Below are 20,258 nucleotides of genomic sequence, written 5' to 3' on the forward strand. Positions count from 1 at the left end.
TCTTCTAAAAATCTTAATTTGTGTTCTGCAGAAGAAAGTCAGTCATACACATCTGGGATGTCGTGAGGGTGACTAAATGATTAGAGAATTTTAATTTTTGGGTGAACTATCCCTTTAAGTATAAAACATAATATGTGACACATAGACAACAAGAAAGCTACTGTAGCTATGTTTGAAGGCCTAGAATAGCACTATGGCTCTAAACTTAGTGGTCTATCTGGGGAAGCACAATTTTATTTATTTTTTTCACAGGAAAGGATCTCTTAAAGAGACAGATCACCCAAAAATGAAAATTCTGGCATCATTTACTCAAATCATATGTATTTGAAACAACATGTGGGTGAGTAAATGATGACAACATATTTATTTTGGGGTATTAAAAGGCCAACCAAAGTACTAATTATAATGTTAATTACCTACAATTATTGTCAAACATCTGTACTGTGAATACAATTCTTTTTAAATCTCCCATTTTTAAAACCCCAGATTGTACTAAAACCAAGAAACATTGAGATTATATTGTGTCAAAACTGATCTGGTATGTGATGATTGGTAAGCTGGATCAGTGGGCGTTGATGTGGTTACTCATTTCACCAACAGTTTAATTCTGCCAACAGAGGAGAAAAATCCTTGTCTCTCCTCCAGTTGGTAAATTTGCACAAAGATGTGGGTGCTACTGTTTATAAGCCATCTGCACATAATATAACTGTACTTCCCTCATCTGTCCCTGTCTTTCTGCTCTCTTCCAATCAATTTCCCTCCTCACTCTCATACACAAATATTTAATTAATAACTGGTGTAAGAGACAGGGGTGTGCCCATCACATTCTGAGTTTACTAACTTTTAGGAGCTCTCTCTTTCTCTGGACTTCTGTTGTTGAAATCTTTTTGTATTGTTTGTTGAATGAAGTGATTTGAGGATCGAGCTTTGGACATGTCTGCTTGAAAAATGAGAAAATGTACACAAAAATATAATTTTACTTGTTTGTTATTAAAGATCATCTCTCAGGCTGTGGGGATTAATCACAAAATATTACACACTTCTACAATGGAAAAAAGGGGCAGGGGTATCATGATGGATATATAGACATTTAACATTAAAACAAACATTTTACTGATGGCTTTTCTGTTTGTTTGTGGAATTAATTTAATTATATTAGGGTATCAAAGTGTTGACAGTCAGGTATATTAAAGTTAATCATGAGGAGAACTTTTGTTGTCTTGTGTAAAATATTGATTAAAATTCCTAAAAACAAAAACACAAGGTAGTTTTTGCAACATTGCTCATATAGGAAAGTGGCAAGTTTATTATTAGATCAGGGGTTTTCAAACTTTTTGATCCCAAGGACCCCCAAATATGATGATCCTCTTACGAGGGACCCCCTGTGTGAGAAGAAAAGTAAATATGATATTAAAAAATATATATATTGGCTTTTATATTTAAATTCAAATAAGCAAAGTGATTTTTTAAATATTTTCTGATGGTTGGCAGTGTATCTTTCTAATGCAGGAGTAATTTTAGATGTATAAACCTGGCAAAAAACATTTTCAAAATAATTAAATAAATAAAAAATTATGTAATCAAAATAATAGATAGATATTAGATATTTATATTAATTATGAAAAATGTTATATAAATACATTTGTAAAAGTATATAAAAAAAAACATAATAAATATCATTTCAAAGCAGCTTTACAAAGGATGGTGAATTGCCACCCTTTTTTCTAACAAATAATTTGTTTTATTAATATTATATGACAATTAATTTTTATATCTGTTTTTACGTCTTTCTACGGCTCCAAATAATTGTAATTAATCTCATGATTTCAGAATGAACCGTTAATAATGTACAATAATGCCAACATTTCTCTGAAATACTTTGCAGACCCCCTAGATACAACCCTTATATAGTACATCCCCGAACCCCAGTTTGAAAACCCCTGCATTAAATCATTCAGATATCAGAGTGAATTTATAAAACAAAACAACTATATGGAAAAAATACTTTTAATCTATTTAGGAGAAATAAACTGATAATGTTCTTAGCTGCAATTTTTTTTTTATTTCTTATATATATATATATATACACACACACACACACACACACACACACACATATATATATATATATATATATATATATACACACACACACACACACACACACATATATATATATATATATATACACACACACACACACACACACACACACACATATATATATATATATACACACACACACACACACACACACACACACACACACATATATATATATATAGGCACTGGTGAAAAATGTTGAATAATGAAGTCTTCAAAAATAAATAGTTACCATAAATAGTTTTCATTCATCAATTAATGTCATGAAAAATCCAGTAAACTTTAAAAAAAGCTAAATCAATATTTGGTATCAACCTTTGCCTTGAAAACAGCCCCAATTCTCCTAGGTCACCTGGACACAGTTTTTCTTGGTTGTTGGCAGACAGAATGTTCCAAGCTTTTTGGAGAATTCGCAAAAGTTCTTCTATCTATTTCGGCTGTCTCAATTGCTTCTGTCTCTTCTTGTAATCCCAGACTGACTCGATGTTCTGTGGGGGGCTCTGTGGGTGCCATGACATCTGTTGCAGGGCTCCCTGTTCTTCTGTTCTATTCTATTTACAAAATTAATGTTTGGGAGTCTAACATTTATATTACCTATTGTTTTCCACTTTTCTTGTCAAATAAAGAAAAGATACAGTTCATTTAATACATATTTATAGTGGATCAGGTTGCCACATGACATAGTCACTGCAGGAACATGATATATTTATACTACTATGAGAACAAAACCTTTGTTTAAAACATAAAATGCCATCTAAACAAAATGTGAAAATCCACCTTCCCCACATATCTATTTTTAAAATGTACTATAAATGTTTAATCGCTTTTCTTGAATAATTTAAACAGTAAATCAATTATGAAACCAAATAATAAACAGCGTCAAATGGAAAAGGTATCACAGTAAAATATCAAACCACTGTTTTGGCCAACAAAAATATAAGTTAATGAACTGTATAAAATTACAACATAGAAACACATGTGACACAGCGCCCTAAAATACAGTTCAACAACCCCTTCAGTTATAAGCCTATTCAACCTTCCTTTTATTGTTGATCCTTCCGGGACAACCCGTTCTCATTCCCTAAGCGTCCAATGTTGACGCGTGTGCAGAAGCCGGCCGCGTCTGCATTATGACGCCAAAGGTGCCGCTGACGTCCTCTCGCGTTCCATATCTCATTGACGCGATGAGAACCCCCATTGTTTTTAACGAGAAAACTTTGGTGTCCGTTATCAATCTTCGAATGTTATTTTGTGTGCTTAACCTCAATCTTTTATAACACTTATAAATATATTAGTGTGATATTACATTATACAAGCATATAATACTTTATATCCCATAAACCCAACCCCATTTCTAAACCTAACTGATAAACAACCATATAAAACATGAAAGAGACACTTTGATATACATTATTTAACAAACATTAAACTAGATATTTTTAAGCACCCAACCGCACATGTATGACATTTGGGAGTGAGAACATGTTGTCCATAAATGTATGCCAGAGTGGTTTTGTTGTGTTCACCTTATTACCCAACAGCTATGACAAAATAATTATAATATTGTGATTTTTGTTTCCTCAATTAATAGTTCTGAACAAGGTTTTTGAAACCAATATGGATCATCACTGCTAATGAAAGCCAACATTTATGCATGGACATTTCACTCAAAACCTTATGCCATAAAGGCCTGTGAGAACTTCCCCATGGTCCCCTTTTAATGCTTGAGCATGTCCTTCAAAAGTATCGATAAGTGTGGAGAGGGTGGCAGACTTCCGCTTCCTGGGAGTCCACATTGGGGAGGGCCTGACCTGGAGCGCCAACACCTCTGAGCTACTGAAAAAGGCCCAGCAGAGACTTTACTTCCTGAGAATACTCAGAAAGAATAACAACACACAGAAACTGCTGGTGTCCTTCTACCAAGCCTCCATCAAGAGCATTCTTACATACTGCATCTGTGTATGGTACACCAGCTGCACAGTGGCTCTGAGGAAAGCGCTGCAGAGGGTCATCAACACGGCCCAAAAAATCGCCGACTGCCCTCTCCCCACACTGGAAGAACTACACAGCCCCAGTAGCATCAAAAAAGCACAGAACATTATAAAGGACTCTTCACACCCTGGACACTCTGTTTGAGTTGTTGCCGTCAGGCAGACGATTCAGATCAGTCAAAACAAGGACAAACAGATTCAAACGCAATATTCATATTCATAAGCATATTCTCTCTTGGCTCTCAACGAAGGCGGTCGCATTTTCTCACCCTCTCCCTACCCTTATCTTCCCTGCTTTGCTCCTCTCGTCATATCTAGTCTACTGTCTTGTACTTGAGAGACTCTCTCAGCACTGCTCTTCAAACTAAGTCATCATGGATTTGATCAACTGGTCTCTCAACGCAATTGACACCATCTTCTCGACGAGAAGCTTGGGTTCGGGGGAACCTGTCTGCCCTGACGGAACGTTCGCAGCTGGCTACACGATGGACGCGTGGGAGAGGTGGCGGGTCGTGTGTCTGGCGGCTCTTTCCGTGGAGGACGTTGAAGATATCTACCTATTCGGTACCATGATAACAGGTCTTCTGCTGATTGGATTAGGCATTGCCCTGGTTTATCGAGGAGTTAAGAAGACGGTGACAGCTGTCCAAAGCCTCACAAGGCTGCCCGTCATGATTGAAACAGTGGGCAGAGCTGTCTGCACTCAGACTGGGTCTATGAACCAAAATACGGATAACATCATGGAGAAGCTCACAGCTTTGCAAAGGCAAATGGATCGTTTCAGAGACCAAAATGGACCAGGAGAATAGCCGTGTAAATTAGAATGCGGCTACTCTCCTTAAGACCAAACAATCCCAATCTTATCTGTTTCGCCACCCTCAACCAGCACTGGCCTTGGCCAAGGCCGCTGTTGGAACAACAACTCACCCGGAAGAGCACTGCAGTGAGCCACTCTCGCGTTCCTTCCCGACTCCCCAGACACCTGGTGATTGTTGACTATGTCTGGGACCTGATCAAGGTTGTCTCCATGGCAACTTGCTGTGTATCGCTATGACAACCCCTGCGGACTGAGGCACCTAGATTAGATGCTGGCATAGCGACTCTCCAGGCCTACACACACATGAACTCTTACACATATATACAGATATGCAATCATCCGCCCGATACCCTATCCCTCGCCTTACGCTTTGTACCCCCAGTCTGACAGGCGGGTCTGTGACCAGCGCCGAACATGGCTGCAGGTCCGGATGGCTGCTTGCCTGTGCTGGGCCACCTCCACCCCCAATCCCTCCCCTGTTGCAAGTCTTGTTCATGTTGTAGAGTGTACTGATTATGTGCTAATGTTGCTGAGGTGTTTTTTTCCCTGTTCCCACACTGTACTTCTTAAGGAGCATAGTCTGGGGGCTGCCTTTTTTTTTTTTTCTCCTCTCCTCTCCTCATGTCATGCTGTATTTCTTCTAATTCCCTGTCTTCCTGTCCTGTCTATCCCCTTGTCATATGTATGTTTGTATGGACAGGTCGATGGCCAATTTCACTGGTTTACTATGTGACAATAAAGGACTACTACTACTAATTACCATACTCAATACTGCTAATTAATTATGAAGTAATACTGTTTACAATTGACTGTAAAAAGGGATGTGCAATGATAAAATGTACTTTTATGTGGGTATGTGGGCATACTTGGGCTTTTATATAGATTTTATATACAATATTTTTATTTATTTTGTATTTTGTTATATCTTATTAATTTATGAATGATGTACTGACTGGTGAGCACTTTAAATTTCGTTGTACTGGTGACAATGACAATAAAGGATCGATCTATTTATCTATCTAATTTAGGTCTTCATTTCATATTAAGTATTACCATTAAACAAAAAGGACAAATGGGTTTATTTGGATTATTTGGAAGTCACTGCTGTAAAAATAATGTCATAGCTTCCGGCATTGGACTGCAACCATCAGATTTAAGCCAATAGACGACTATTGACAGAACTTGAAAGTGCAAACAAAGTCAGATCCAAAGAGACAAAAAAAGGCTGGTTAATAAGTCACTGACATGGGTGTATGGGAGAGTGTCCACTTACAGTACTCTCTGCAGTAAAGGAAGGTAAGAGTTTGATTTTATATTCCTTAATCTATAAACCAGATGTTTGGTTTATTAAGAAGGCCTATGCTACACTTTCATTTTTTTACTTTTTATATTATCCAAACTATACTCTATAAAGCATTTTAAAATCCTAAAAATTCATCTTGTTTTCAACTTTTGGCTTTCATGGTATCCAAAACATATTTTTGAATAATTTAACTGAAGCTAATTTTCTTTGTGCAAAATAAATGTTTTCTTGGTACACATTTTCTTTGTATTTTTGGTTTCAGCACAACCAGACATTCAGTTTGAATATCAAGCAGGCATGTGCTAATTGTAGACATTGAAAACTAAGAAAAGGACATTTTTTTATTACTTTTTTATATTAGCCAAACTATACTCGATAAAGCATATTAAAATCATAAGCTAATTTTGTATTCAACTTTTGGCTTTCATGGTAGCCAAAATATATTTGTGTATATGAATGTATTTTAAATAGATTACAATATCCAAAATATGATAATTTTCATTTAACAGTTAATATTAAAATGTTAACAACAAAATAAAAGTTCACAACAAGCATGTCTTTTCAGCTGGGCTGTCTCCTTAACTCTCAATCAAATAGTCTTGTATTATAATAATAATAATAATAATAATAATAATAATAATAATAATAATACAAAACTTATTTGTCAAAGACTTAAAATGGGAAATTGTTGACTGGTTCAATCCAAATAAAATGCTCCTGTGTTTTTGGAAGAATTATTCCTTTTTTGTCATGGATATATTCATTTCAAATTTGGTTCTTACTTTCTTGCACCACTATGAGACTTTAAGTTTTAAGTATTTTAAGTTGTTTTAAATATTGAGTTTAAAATAGTATGCTATATAATGTCCTGTTGGCACTGTTTTGTAGATCAAATATTTTTCTAAACTGTAGTGATTTGTGATTGGTCAATAGGTTTCAGGTTCCTCTTTTCACATTCCATTCATTTTACATACAGTACACATACTATATTTTATGTATTTATGAAAAGGAACAAAAAATTAAATCAATCAATTCACATAAGTTCCTAAAAGACTGGAGAGGACTGATGTGTATATTTTTAGACACTGTTAATACTGTTACTGATACTGTTTTGTTTTTTAAACATACAACTCTGGTAGATAGATAACTACTTTATGTGCTTGACAGGTATCATTGTAAACAAAGCATACAGTGCAAACAGTAAAATTTAACCACTGACATAAAATTTCCCCTGAACAAAGTTCCTTTTAGCATAAAAAGAGACATACGTAAAGATGACAACTGAAAACAACCCCGTCAGTTTTCAAGAGCTTATCAAACTGAAACGGGATGGTGGTGAACTCAGTCCAGCAGATATACATACCTTTGTGCAAGGGGTTAAATCAGCGGCCATCCAGGAGAGTCAAATAGGTAAGTGCATTATTTTAAAGAACATAGTTCCATACACATTCTAAGATGATAAGAAATTGTCCGAAATTTACTCTTCCATTAAGGGGCCATATTTGCATCTAAAAACATAAAACACTTCAATCCATTTCTTAACAAATTCTCTATTCGAGAAATTATATCTAATTAAAATTTTATGTTTTATGCAATAGCATGCATACAGATGAGCCAAAACATTATTCGCTTCACCTGTGAGTGGTCATAACGTTGATCATTTCCTAACAAGGCAACATGTCAAGGTCTGGGTAGATTAGATGGTAAGCAAACTATCAGTTCTCGCAGTTAACATGTTGAATGGAGGTGGGTCGGAACTGGACCTTGGAGCAGTGGAAAAAGGTTGCCTGGTCTGATGAGACCTGTTTTCTTTTACATCACGTGTTTGGCCGTGTGTGTGTGCGCCGTTTACCTGGGGAAGTGATGGCACCACGATGCACTGTAGGAAGACGACAAGCCGGTGGAGTGAGTGTGATGCTCTGGGCAATGTTCTGCTGGAAAACCCTGGGTCCGACCATTCATGTGGACGTCAATTTAAAACGTGCCACATACCTAAACATCACTGCAGACCAGGTACACCCCTACATGGCAATGGTATTCCCTGATGGCAGTGGCCTCTTTTAGCAGGATTATGCACCCTGCCACACAGCACACATTGTTCGGGAATGGTTTGAGAAACATGATGAAGTGTTCAAGATATTAATCCGATTGAGCATCTGTGTGTTGTGCTGGACAATCATCACTTACAGGACTTGAAGGATCTGCTGCTAATGTCTTGGTGCCAGATACCACAGGGGTCTTGTAGAGTCCATGGCTCAGTGGGTTGGCAGTGTTTTGGAGGCATGTGGAAGACCAATAGCATATTTGGTCATAATGTTTTGGCTCATCTGTGTTTATAGGTCTAAAACAGAATATGAAAAAAACAGGTATTACGAATAAAACACAGAAAACTCATTATGGGGGCATTTATGTCTCTTTCAGTAGCATTGTTTGCAAAAGATTATGTGTTGCAACTGCAGGTGCTATGCTAATGGCCATATGGCAGAAGGGTATGTCGAATGAGGAGACTCTGGCATTGACAAAAGAGATGATGAACTCTGGGGAGGTGTTTGTCTGGCCAGAGAATTGGTTTGTTGTGGACAAACACTCAACTGGTGGGGTCGGAGACAAAGTCAGTCTCCCACTTGCTCCTGCTTTGGCTGCATGTGGTTGTAAGGTGTGGAAAATGGGCCGTAGTATATTAAAACACAAATTTTGTATTACATTTTATGTTATATGAAACATGCAGCTGATGTGTCTGTTTGTTTTTTCAAGGTGCCCATGATAAGTGGGAGAGGATTAGCACATACAGGTGGCACATTGGATAAGCTGGAGTCGATCCCAGGATTTAAAGTCAACCAGTCTGTTGAACAGGTAATGTGACTTCTGTGAGATTTTGGGATCTAAAGGTTTTCCTTGTGACTATGATGTGAAGTTTTTGAAATGTTTTCTCAAGAATGAGGTTAAAACTATCATTAGGCTTGGTTATAAAATGAATTACAAAGCATAAAAAAAAAATTGGGGAAAAAATTAGATGTTCAAAGGATTAACATATGCAGAATTAATTTTTCCTGCAGTAAAAGAAATTGGTAACACTATAAGGTTCAATTTGTTAACAGTAGATTATGCATTAGGTATCATGAACAAACAATGAACAAAATCTTTGTTAATGTTTGTTAAGAAAAATACAATTGTTCATTGTTAGTACATAATTCATTACCTTATGTTAACAAACACAAATGTACATTTTAAAATGTATCAGTATATATGTTGTAATTAACATTAATAATAATAAATGCTGTAAAAGTGTTGTTCATTGTTAGTTCATGTTAACTATTGTTATTAATGTTAACAAATGGAACCTTATTGTCAAGTCAAGTGGTTTTTATTGTCGTTTCAACCATATACAGTTAGTACAGTACACAGCAAAACGAGACAACGTTCCTCCAGGACCATGGTGCTACATAAAAACAACAAAGGACCAACACAGGACCACATGAGACAACACAACGAAATAAAATACCTATATAAAAAACCTATATATACCTATATAAAGTGCACGTGCAAACGTCACAAAAAGTACTGAGACAGTACAACAAATTTCTGACAATGAACAGGACAATAGACAGTGCAGCGCCGACCAGTACTCAGTAGTGCAAAAAGATGACAGTTTCTAAAAATGTAAACATAACATACTATGAGAACATACCTCAATAACATACATAGCAGTTATTGAGGTAGCAGACAGTTATAAAGTGACAGTAATTAAAGTGCAACTCAGGACACGTGTGTGTGTGTGTGTGTCAAACCAGTCTCTGAGTATTGAGGAGTCTGATGGCTTGGGGGAAGAAGCTGTTACACATTCTGGCCGTGAGGGCCCGAATGCTTCGGTACCTCTTGCCAGACGGGAGGAGGGTAAAGAGTTTGTGTGAGGGGTGTGTGGGGTCGTCCACAATGCTGGTTGCTTTGCGGATACAGTTTGTAAAGTGTTACCAATAAATTAAAGGTTAGAATAAAATAATATGACTGACAAAAACACACACACATACACACACATACACACACACACACACACACACACTTTTATTCTATGTATCCACACAAAGGCAGTGTCAGTGTTAATGCAGATGCCAGCCCAGGATGTACTGTTGTTTCCAACCAATAACAGTTCACTGTTTCGTAAGGACGGTTTAGTCATTTATATAGACACAGAAAATGGTTTAAATTTTCCACAGAAAACCAAAGCGGTACAAATATTTCTAATCTTCTTAAAATGATTAATAAAGCACATTCCTGAGACCATACAAGTGGCAAGAAAAGTCTGTGAATTCTTTGGAATTAGCTGTTTTTCTACATTAATTTGTCATAAGTATAGGCAAACATAGTGTGCTTAAGCTAACAGCACACAAACAATTATAACCTTTCATGTCTTAGTTGAAAACATCTCATTAAACATTCACAGTACTGTGTAAAAATTAAGTGAAACATTGTATTTTATAACTGATCTATCCTCCTTTGGCACCAGTAACCTCAAGAGTGTTTCCGATAGCTCTTTTGGGTTAAGGTCTGGGATCTAACTAGGCCACTCCAAAAGGTGGATTTTCTTTTTTGAAGCCATTCTGTAGTGGATTTACTTCTATGTTTAGGGACACCCCTGGAGTCGCAAGTTTGAATCCAGGGTGTGCTGAGTGACTCCAGCCAGCTCTACTAAACAACCAAATTGGCCTGGTTGCTAGGGAGAGTAGTGTCACATGAGGTAACCTCCACGTGGTCGTGATTAGTGGTTCTTGCTCTTTATGGGGCACATGGTAATTTGTGCGTGGATTGCAGAGAATAGCATGAGCCTCCCCGTGCTTTGAGTCTCTGCGGTGTCATGCACAACGAGCCACGTGTTAAGATGCACGGATTAACTGTCTCAGAAACGGAGGCAACTGACACTTGTCCTCCGCCACCTGGATTGAGATGAGCAAACATGCTACCACGAGGACCTACAAAGTAGTGGGAATTGGGCATTCCAAATTGGGAGAAAAGTGGATAAAATAAAAATAAATACATTTAAAAAACAGGTGTGGTGTCCATGGCAGAACAACATGCCAGTTTAATGTTTTCCATATATTTGTTATGCATCCAATCAGAGAACGCCTGAGGTGTTTTCTGCCTGTCAGTCATTTTGGGCGTTCTCATAGTGTTGTTGCTGCAGCGAATTATTGAGGTTTAATCCTATATTATGATTTATAATTAGTCAGTTGAGGGTGTTATTCTGCTACTGTTGTGTTTGAGAAGCATAGGAACATGCTTTGTGTTGGTTTCGATGTTGGTGCAGTATGTTGGAAAGAGGGGGCATGGCTAAATCAACGGCTCAGTCTCGTGGAAGTTAGAATGGCTAAAATCGCACACAGAATAGAAGAACAAGAAACAATTTCTGTTTTTTTTTTTTTGCCATTTTTGACCTAATATTGACCTTAAGACATGCAAATCTATTGCATACTGTGGTAACTCAAAAACAAACACAAAGACAATGTTAAACTTCATATAACAAACCAAATAGCTTTCAGCTGTGTTTGATATAATGGCAAATGATTTCTAGTATCAAATTAGCAATTTAGCATGATTACTCAAGGATAAGGTGTTGGAGTGATGGCTGCTGGAAATGGGCCTGTCTAGATTTGATCAATAAAGATTTTTTTCAAATTGTGATGGTGCTGTTTTTACATCAGTAATGTCCTGAATATACTTTGTGATCAGTTGAACGCCACTTTGGTGAATTAAAGTACCAATTTCTTTCCGAAACAGCAAAATCTGTACATTATTCCAAACTTTTGGCCACCAGTGTATAATGCTGTTTAAAAAATATGTGTTTGGATTTTTTTAGCCGAATGTCCTATAGCACAAACCCTGAATGTTACAAAAGCTAACGTTTAATAGTTTCATTTGATCAGAGATTATAAATATTGCTGTTTATCCTAAGGTAAAACCAAGAATATAATAACATATTTATATAAAATATTTAAAAATTAATAAAATAAATATATATATAATAATTTACTTAAGAAAATGTATTAGTTAAAGAATATGTCAAACTACATACAGTATGTATTGCTACATACTACAAATATTTTCAAAGCATGTTATGTCAAAACAGGTCTACTACACACACACACACACACACACACACACACACAATAGCATCCTATTCCACTGCAGCAGTATATACTGTTTTATGGATACTGTGCACAGTATCCACATTTTCAATGTGCATAAAAATACCTGGTTGAACCACTACATTTTCTGAAATATAAAAAATGCACTCAACTTCTTAAGATATCATGTGTATGTGTTTCTAGGTGAAGCAAATCCTACAGGATGTAGGCTGCTGCATCGTGGGTCAGACAGAGACTCTAGTGCCAGCAGATCGTGTTCTGTATGCGCTCAGAGATGCCACTTCAACAGTTGATAGTCTTCCTCTCATCACAGGTGAGCTTAACATAGAAATCTCTCAGTGGAGCATCTCAGTGAAATGGTTAAATCTACTTCTCTTGATTGTTTGTGTCTTTATACAGGCTCTATCATTTCTAAGAAAGGTGCCGAAGGCCTCAGTGCTCTTGTGTTAGATGTGAAATTTGGCAGGGCTGCTTTATATAAAGATCTGGACAGTGCTCGCCATCTCGCCCAGGCACTCGTAAGAAGACTTAGTATGTGTATGTGTGTGGATGTGGTATGACATTGTATGATGCTGTGCTGGTCCATGTGCCAATAGGTTACTGCAGGCAACAGCCTGGGTGTGAAGACAGGTGCAGTGCTTAGCCGGATGGACGCTCCCATTGGCCGATGTGTGGGAAATGCAGTGGAGGTGTGTGAAGCTCTTGAATGTCTTAAAGGACGGGGGCCAGATGATCTAAAAGAATTAGTCACTGCTTTAGGTAAGGAAGACCCATTTTAAGGATAAAAAGTAGGGATGTGACATAACTTTTCATAAAACACTTTTAACCACTCTGATTACACTGTGAATATGGCAAGAGTAGGTTGAAAATGTTGCTGCCGAAATCAGTCTGTGATTACCAAAATGTAAATCACTGCCCCCTGTGGCTGAAACTGAAAGTGCTGTTGAACGTATGGACAAGTGTGAATGAGTGGCACCAAAAGTGTGTTGTATTTTTAGTTGTAAATGATGTAATGCAGTCTATTTTAGAGTGAAAATGCATCTGGATCGCACTCAACATTGTTTATGTGAACGCTGTTACTTCCTGGTTCCCACAGGAACAGACCCCTTGTCTACTTCTAGTTGCACTAGATGAAATGTGTTCAAACTTGAATTGATGCAAAATGGGGGTTTCTGCATATTGTGGCACTTTTTTGTGGCCCATTCTGCATAACACGGCGGCTCATTTTTGCTTAATTCAGCCCATTCGGCAAGTTTTGCGGCCGACCCACTGGCCTCGGTTCTCTCGATGACCAGTCCACCCATGATCAGCCCCAAGTCGCCGGGAATATGCCATGCCAGATTACCAGTCCAGCCCTGGCTGTGGCCCATAGACTTCCATTGTGGGTGCAAAACTTTACAAGGATTTTTTGTTTCTACAAACTGAAGAATGAGGTGATGATAATTGACAGCATGCCACAGATGTTGTCGATAGGGCTTAACTTGCTTTTGAGGTGGCTGTGGCATAGTTGGTAGAGCGGGTCGGCTGCCAATCGCAGGGTTGGCGGTTCGATTCCTGGCCTACACGACACTGAACCCCAAGTTGCTCCCAATGGCAGGCGCCTTGCATGGCAGCTCTGCTGTCATTGGTGTATGAGTGTGTGTGTGAATGGGTGATTGGGACACAGGGTAAAGTGCTTTGGTAACCTCTAAGGTTAAAATAAAAGTGCTATATAAGTGCAGACCATTTACCATATAAGCAAATTCACCCTTCACCTGTCTTAATCTGTGTAATCCTGATCACAAATGTTGCTATAAAACAGGTAAGAAATGCATAACATTTTGCCCAATCTCTGATTGTATATAGGTGGATACCTATTATGGATAAGTGGCCACTCCCCCTCACTAGAGATTGGGAAAAATGAGATTGCACTAAAACTGAAGGATGGGGGCGCTTTAAAAAAGTTCCAGGCTATGTTGGTGGCCCAGGGTGTGCATGAAGATGTTGCCTGTTCCCTGTGCTCAGACGGCAATAATAACTTTCAGCACATGAAAAAGGCAGCATATCACACAGATCTTAAGGTGCAACATGATGGTAATTACATTCCTTGTTCCCATTTGAAAAATAAAATGAATGTTAATGAAGTTTACATAACACTAACAGCACAGACATGATAACATATACAGATCGCACAGAGCTCACTATTAATATTCGCTGTTGGTACATCTGCATTGCAATTCATCTACACACATTTTCAGAAAAACATCACATTTATTTCCTCAGTGGCAGGCATTGTGTGCATGTGACAACTGTTTGTTTGATTGACAGGTACAGTTTTGGAGATTGATGGTTTGGCCCTGGCCCAAGTGCTGCACATGTTAGGGGCAGGACGGACTAAATCAGGAGAGCAAATCGATCACAGTGTGGGAGCAGAGATATTGGTAGACATGGGACAGCAGGTAATGAAAGGTTAGTAAAAACACTATCAGTGTATGGCTTTGTTCGGAAGCAGTATATACTGTATACTGCATTCCATTTTTTTATTTTATTTATTTTTTTGCCACTTGAGACCTGAGCGTGACTGCCGTGTGCATATTCCATTCCCCTTTTTGATTGGAAACTAGTAGCCCCTAAGAAACATGCAAAAAATTTATAATTTTTCCCTGAAAATTTATGTTCACATTTGTGGACAGTGGGACAAAGTTGTGAAATTTCAAATAATACCAAGCTATAGTAAGTCTATTTGTTTATTGATTATTTAAATCATATTGTTTATAATGTTTTCAGGAGTGTTGGTGATTTGTTTTTGAGACATTACAGACATTACATCAGAAATTAGCATAAATAATGCTGATTCAAAGTAATGTCCAGCATCATCCAATTACTGCCAACGATGTTAAAATAATGGTGAAATATTTGAAATCGAAGTACTGATTACCGAAAGTTTAACTTTTTAATGACAGCCTAGTGTCTCCTTAACTGAGATCAGATGTTTAAAATAAATGAAATGATTTAATTTCATTAAAGCCTGTAATGAAGCCAAAACGTAATGACCACACATGTGGACATGGGGTCTCAGGAGGTTAAATAGGTGGAGAGGTGGTGGTGTAGTGGCTAAAGCACAGGGCTGTTAATCAGAAGGTCTCTGGTTCAAACCCCACAGCCACCACCATTGTGTCCTTGAGCAAGACACTTAACTCCGGGTTGCTCCGGGGGGATTGTCCCTGTAATAATTGCACTGTAAGTCGCTTTGGATAAAAGCGTCTGCCAAATGCATAAATGTAAATGTAAATACCATGTTAAACAGTGCTAAATGTTACCAACAGTAGTACTTTCTTTAAAAAAAAAAAAAAAAGGAGCAAGTGTGCCATTCCCAACATACCCAATGTTTATTGAAAGCTACACTGAGTAACACCGTTGACTTAATTCACAGGTCAATCCTGGATCAGGATTCATCACAATAGCTCAGAGCTGAGTACACATCATCATTCTGAGCTGCAGACAGCTTTGGTCATTGGCAGCAGCAACAGTTACAAGACAGAGTCACGTGTGGCAGAATTCATACCTCCCAAATAATCCTAACCTCACCATAACACAGCCTCAGGATGACTCCTACTGTTTGCGGACTACCAAAAGATTGAATTTTACCAGTATACAGTGACAGTGTATCTACAAGCAGCTGAATTGCTGTGATACAGGGTGGACAAATTAGCTTAAGATCATTGTTGATCTTTGAGCTCTGAAAATGCGTCTGGAAAATATTTAAACATATTTGCTTACCAATTGCTCAGTCCTACTCCTGGAAATCTACTTTCCAACAAAGTTCAGTTGTAGCTCTGATCAAACTCACCTCAACTTCACTTGAAAATTACAGCCATGCATGTTGTTAAAGGAAGATGGATCTCTACGAGTTGGATAGGCTGCCCTGGTATAGTAGATGAATGCTGCCACCACTGACTTATAGAAAGACTGCAGCTTTGCTTCACAAAACTCGACACCAGCTCTAACTGTATATTAAAGGAATATTTAATACAAGTTTAACACAATCTACAGCGTTTGTGTCATAATGTTGACAACCTAAAAAAATTATTTTGACTCTTAAAAAAAAAGAAGAAAAAAAACCAAGGTAGCGAGGCACTTACAATGGAAGTAAATGGGGGCCCATTTTTTTGAGAGTTTAAAGGCACAAATGTGAAGCTTATAATTTTATAAAAGCACATACATAAATGTTTCTGTTAAAACTCATATATTATTTGAGCAGTAAAGTTTATCATGGCAATGAAGTTGTACAATTGGATATAACTTTACACTGAAAAGGTTAGAAAGTCATTTTATCACACTATCATGTTAACATGAATATTGTTTATGTCTTGTTGCTATACTTTTGAAATAGTGAGTATTTGAACATTTACAGATTGGCCCCCTTTCACTTCCAATCAAAATATGCCACAAATGCTGTGGATTGCGCTTAATTTGTATTGAACCCGGAATATTCCTTTATTGTTTATTGATATATATTATCAATGTTGGTACCTCAATTTTATAGGCTTCCAAATAAATTGTGACTTTGCATTTCTACTGCATTAAGATTCCTTCAGGCTTGCTTTGCAGAGAACACTTTGATTTTAAATAAATTCGATTCTGTTTAAAAGTTAAATTAACTTAAATTCCACAATGTGAACCCTATTTGGTTTTTCAAAATGAACATGCCAACATATTTCCATATTTAATTCAGAACGTCTATTTCAGCACAATAGGCTACAAGTGGTTATTTTATATTTTCAGTTACTTAGCCTTTCGTTGTCTAATGTAAAAGAACCAGGCAGTGATTATGCGTTTAATTTTTCTTTTTTCATTAACTCCGCCATTTCCAGAGGTCGATTGGTCACATAAACATTGCACGCGTGACGCCATAAACTTGCAGTATAGTTTGTCAGGATATAAAAAATAATGAAACTTGAGAAATGTCTTCGCGTTAACAAGCTTCAAATTAAACATGATTCCACGGACAAAAGACTGTCTCGTTCAAACTTCTTTGTTCTTTTTCATATTCAAATGTTAACGGTTACTATTACGTATGAAATTGACATCAATCATGTGATCAAAAACAAGCGGGAATATTTGAATTTCTAACATTCTATTAAACTGCCAATTTATTAGACAAAATAATATTATCCAAATGACATTATACAGTATAAATACTGAAAATGAGCTTATCTTGATCACTTATTTAGAGAAATATTATGAATCTTTTGCTGTTTATTATTTCAGCATATCGTTTTTTTTAATTATTTAAATAGAATTAGGTTGAGGTAGATGGATACCTTTAGCAGCCATTTAGTGGTAGGCCTACAAATGTTTTGTTTTTTTTCAAGGACACAGGTCTTAATGTAATTTGCTTAAAATGACAGCAGGTTTTGGATTCAATATCTGCTTTAGACTATATATTTCCATTAGACTACTAACTTTTAAGTCTTCATATTATTCAGGATCCAACACTTTACATCTGATTACGTTAAAAATTCACCGGGGTCATATTTCACAGCAAAATAAAAAATAAGACAAATTTTGGGTAAAGAAAATTAAGACTATGAAGGCATTGTGACATCTTAATGGCCCTAAAAATAGGCTTCATTTTCAATATGCAATTTTTATTAACCTTCTTTAATTTTTGTGGTGTGAAATTTCTTTGTGAGAGTCACCCAGTACTTTTGGCTACTCGCTAATGGCAGTCAATGTGTAACATCAGAAATTTAAATATGTGTTTAATGTAGTGAACTTCACAAATACATCAGTGAATTCATGAATGCAAATATGCTCATCTCTTTACCCCCATTGAAAATAAAAATACTCAAATCAAACGTAAAAAAAAATTGTTTAGTTTTTTATTGTTTCAATACACATAAAAATGTAAATGGCAAGAAGTCTATTTCCTTGAAGATTAAAAAAAAAAAAGCAAATGATATTGCTGCCTTTCCATGCCTGTAGGTTTCCCAGGTTAAGTCTTCAATTGGAGCCAGGGGACTACTTATAAATGTGAAATTCTCTGTCCTTGTGTGTGTTTCTGAGATATCAGTGCACCACAGAATTGAGTGGTTCTGCCCTTATGTTGCTGAGATCTAGCGCAGAATCTGTCTCTTCATCGATTTCACCGATTACAGCCCTTGAACAAATAAACACAGCAGGTTGATGCCATGGACGTTGATGCCTCACAGTGCCAAACATTCATAAGACCTTCTCTCTGAAGCATAAAAAATAAAATCATGCCTGCAATTGTTTTGCAACATGGAAACACTAGAAGGGACATTATAAACATACACATTATCGCCTCTGACAATGTACAGTCCCAGAACCACCTGTTCAACACCCTGGGAAGAGCTAAACACACGCTCATGGCTCTCGTCCAGGATGAGGTTGATTGTTTGATCGAAGCCCTTTAGCGTTCCCTAAGGACAAAAAAATAAGAGTCATAAAGACTTCTTTGTTATTGCACACAAATTACCCACACTCATGTTATTATACATGAGTATTACTTTCTTACATGGAAGGCAGATTAATAGGAATGGACAGCCTCAGTATCCATTTACATACATTGCATCTTTTTAAATACAATGCAAGTAAAGGGTGATTGAGACTAAACATTGTGCCTAATGTTTGTATTCCACAGAAGAAGAAAAAAGTCTGGGTAAAGGCGAGTAAAGGATAACTGTGTCCTATAGATGAGAAACACTCACCACAATCATTCTACCATCGGAAGTGACGATGGCAACGGTCCCTGAAAAAGTACTGATTAAGGAAATTTCAAAGGTTCACAGAAGACATCTGCTCCATCAAAGCATACCATTCGTGATATTCTATAAATGTGCACAAGACCAGCAAATTAGATGGCCCTTTTATTTCTGCTGCCATGTATCTATTCAAGTGTTTACATCGTTGGTCCAGTGTATGAATCCTGAAACATGCCTAAGGGAGTTTGAACATGTGTAATTACAAAGTGGCTGAAAATTGTGCAGGGCTCACTTGAATTACAATATGCAACTGCATACACATCAGACACACTATCTTTAACATGGAGTATATATACTTTTTTTTTTTTCTGGCCAGGCTGTGTATTTGACAGCTTATCCTAATGTCTCCTGTTACTTGTTTAACACAATTTACAGTTAATAAGTTGTTAATAAATTGTTAATTGTAAATAGGCCTATAGTTATTTATTTTGATTAAATTAAATTCAGTTAAAATATTTATTTTCTGTGGTTTTAGATTACAGTTTAAGAATTTTAGACTGCTTTTGATCTGAATTTCTACATTAAAATTTGCATATAACGGGATGATCATGATGCTCTCGTGCCCACTGAAAAACAAAAACACAGCCATTAAAACGGCTCTAAAGCAGCTTCCCTGTACTCATGATGATAAGCGTCAAAGGATACGGTTAATGTAACTCTCGAGGGCGGTGGACATGTCTGCTGGTGCTCGTTTGAATCCACCGGGGCTCCAATAGGACAGCTCAAACGCAACACATTCGTTCAGCTGCGAAATGAGCCGGAAATGACAACGGGTAAAAAAGGCTCAAGAAGTCAATGGCCTATGGAGCTCAACGACAGACAGTTTTAGTCGATTGGGAGTAGGCGAGTGATTTTGTTATTGTCCCGCAGATGGCGCACTCCAGAGGTTTCCAATCAGCAACTTTTGAGATAAGAATCAATTCTTGGTCACAAGGCAAATTGTTCAAGTTCACAGTGAGGGGCGATGGAAATACTGAGGATGGTGGTGATACTACTAGTGATATGGTATAATATGATAAAGTGCTGTCCCCTTACTGTATCATAGATCAGAGATAGGATCAAATTATAAAACCATCTCTGCCAAAAAAAAGAAGCTGGTTTATACCCAAAAATGAAAATTCTCTCATCATTTACTCA

The 20,258-nt window shown here is 37.1% G+C and overlaps 2 protein-coding genes across 5 annotated transcripts; one reads left to right on the top strand and one right to left on the bottom strand.

Moving 5' to 3' along the window:
- The first annotated feature begins 6,128 nt into the window (after positions 1-6,128).
- Positions 6,129-19,755, top strand: tymp (thymidine phosphorylase). 4 transcript variants are annotated; one of them, XM_052119088.1, is made up of 10 exons: positions 6,129-6,207; positions 7,456-7,624; positions 8,674-8,870; positions 8,969-9,067; positions 12,538-12,667; positions 12,754-12,872; positions 12,951-13,113; positions 14,200-14,427; positions 14,662-14,802; positions 19,001-19,755. In XM_052119088.1, the coding sequence occupies exons 2-10, from the start codon at positions 7,489-7,491 to the stop codon at positions 19,030-19,032; spliced, it is 1,245 nt and encodes a 414-aa protein (XP_051975048.1). In that variant the 5' UTR covers positions 6,129-6,207; positions 7,456-7,488; the 3' UTR covers positions 19,033-19,755. The 4 variants fall into 4 exon arrangements, with proteins under 4 accessions (XP_051975048.1, XP_051975046.1, XP_051975049.1 ...); XM_052119086.1 differs by lacking the exon at positions 19,001-19,755 and adding an exon at positions 15,767-18,095; XM_052119089.1 differs by lacking the exon at positions 19,001-19,755 and adding an exon at positions 15,767-18,095 and having other exon boundaries at positions 14,662-14,792.
- LOC127637809 (U6 snRNA-associated Sm-like protein LSm8) lies at positions 18,205-20,076 on the bottom strand. Its single transcript, XM_052119090.1, has 4 exons — positions 19,767-20,076; positions 19,068-19,108; positions 18,652-18,779; positions 18,205-18,496 (listed from the first exon to the last, which is right to left on the bottom strand). The coding sequence occupies exons 1-4, from the start codon at positions 19,795-19,797 to the stop codon at positions 18,406-18,408; spliced, it is 291 nt and encodes a 96-aa protein (XP_051975050.1). The 5' UTR covers positions 19,798-20,076; the 3' UTR covers positions 18,205-18,405.
- Between the last annotated feature and the right edge of the window lie 182 nt (positions 20,077-20,258).

Source organism: Xyrauchen texanus, chromosome 45 (genome assembly GCF_025860055.1).
Source record: "Xyrauchen texanus isolate HMW12.3.18 chromosome 45, RBS_HiC_50CHRs, whole genome shotgun sequence".
In the NCBI taxonomy this organism is placed as follows: domain Eukaryota; kingdom Metazoa; phylum Chordata; class Actinopteri; order Cypriniformes; family Catostomidae; genus Xyrauchen; species Xyrauchen texanus.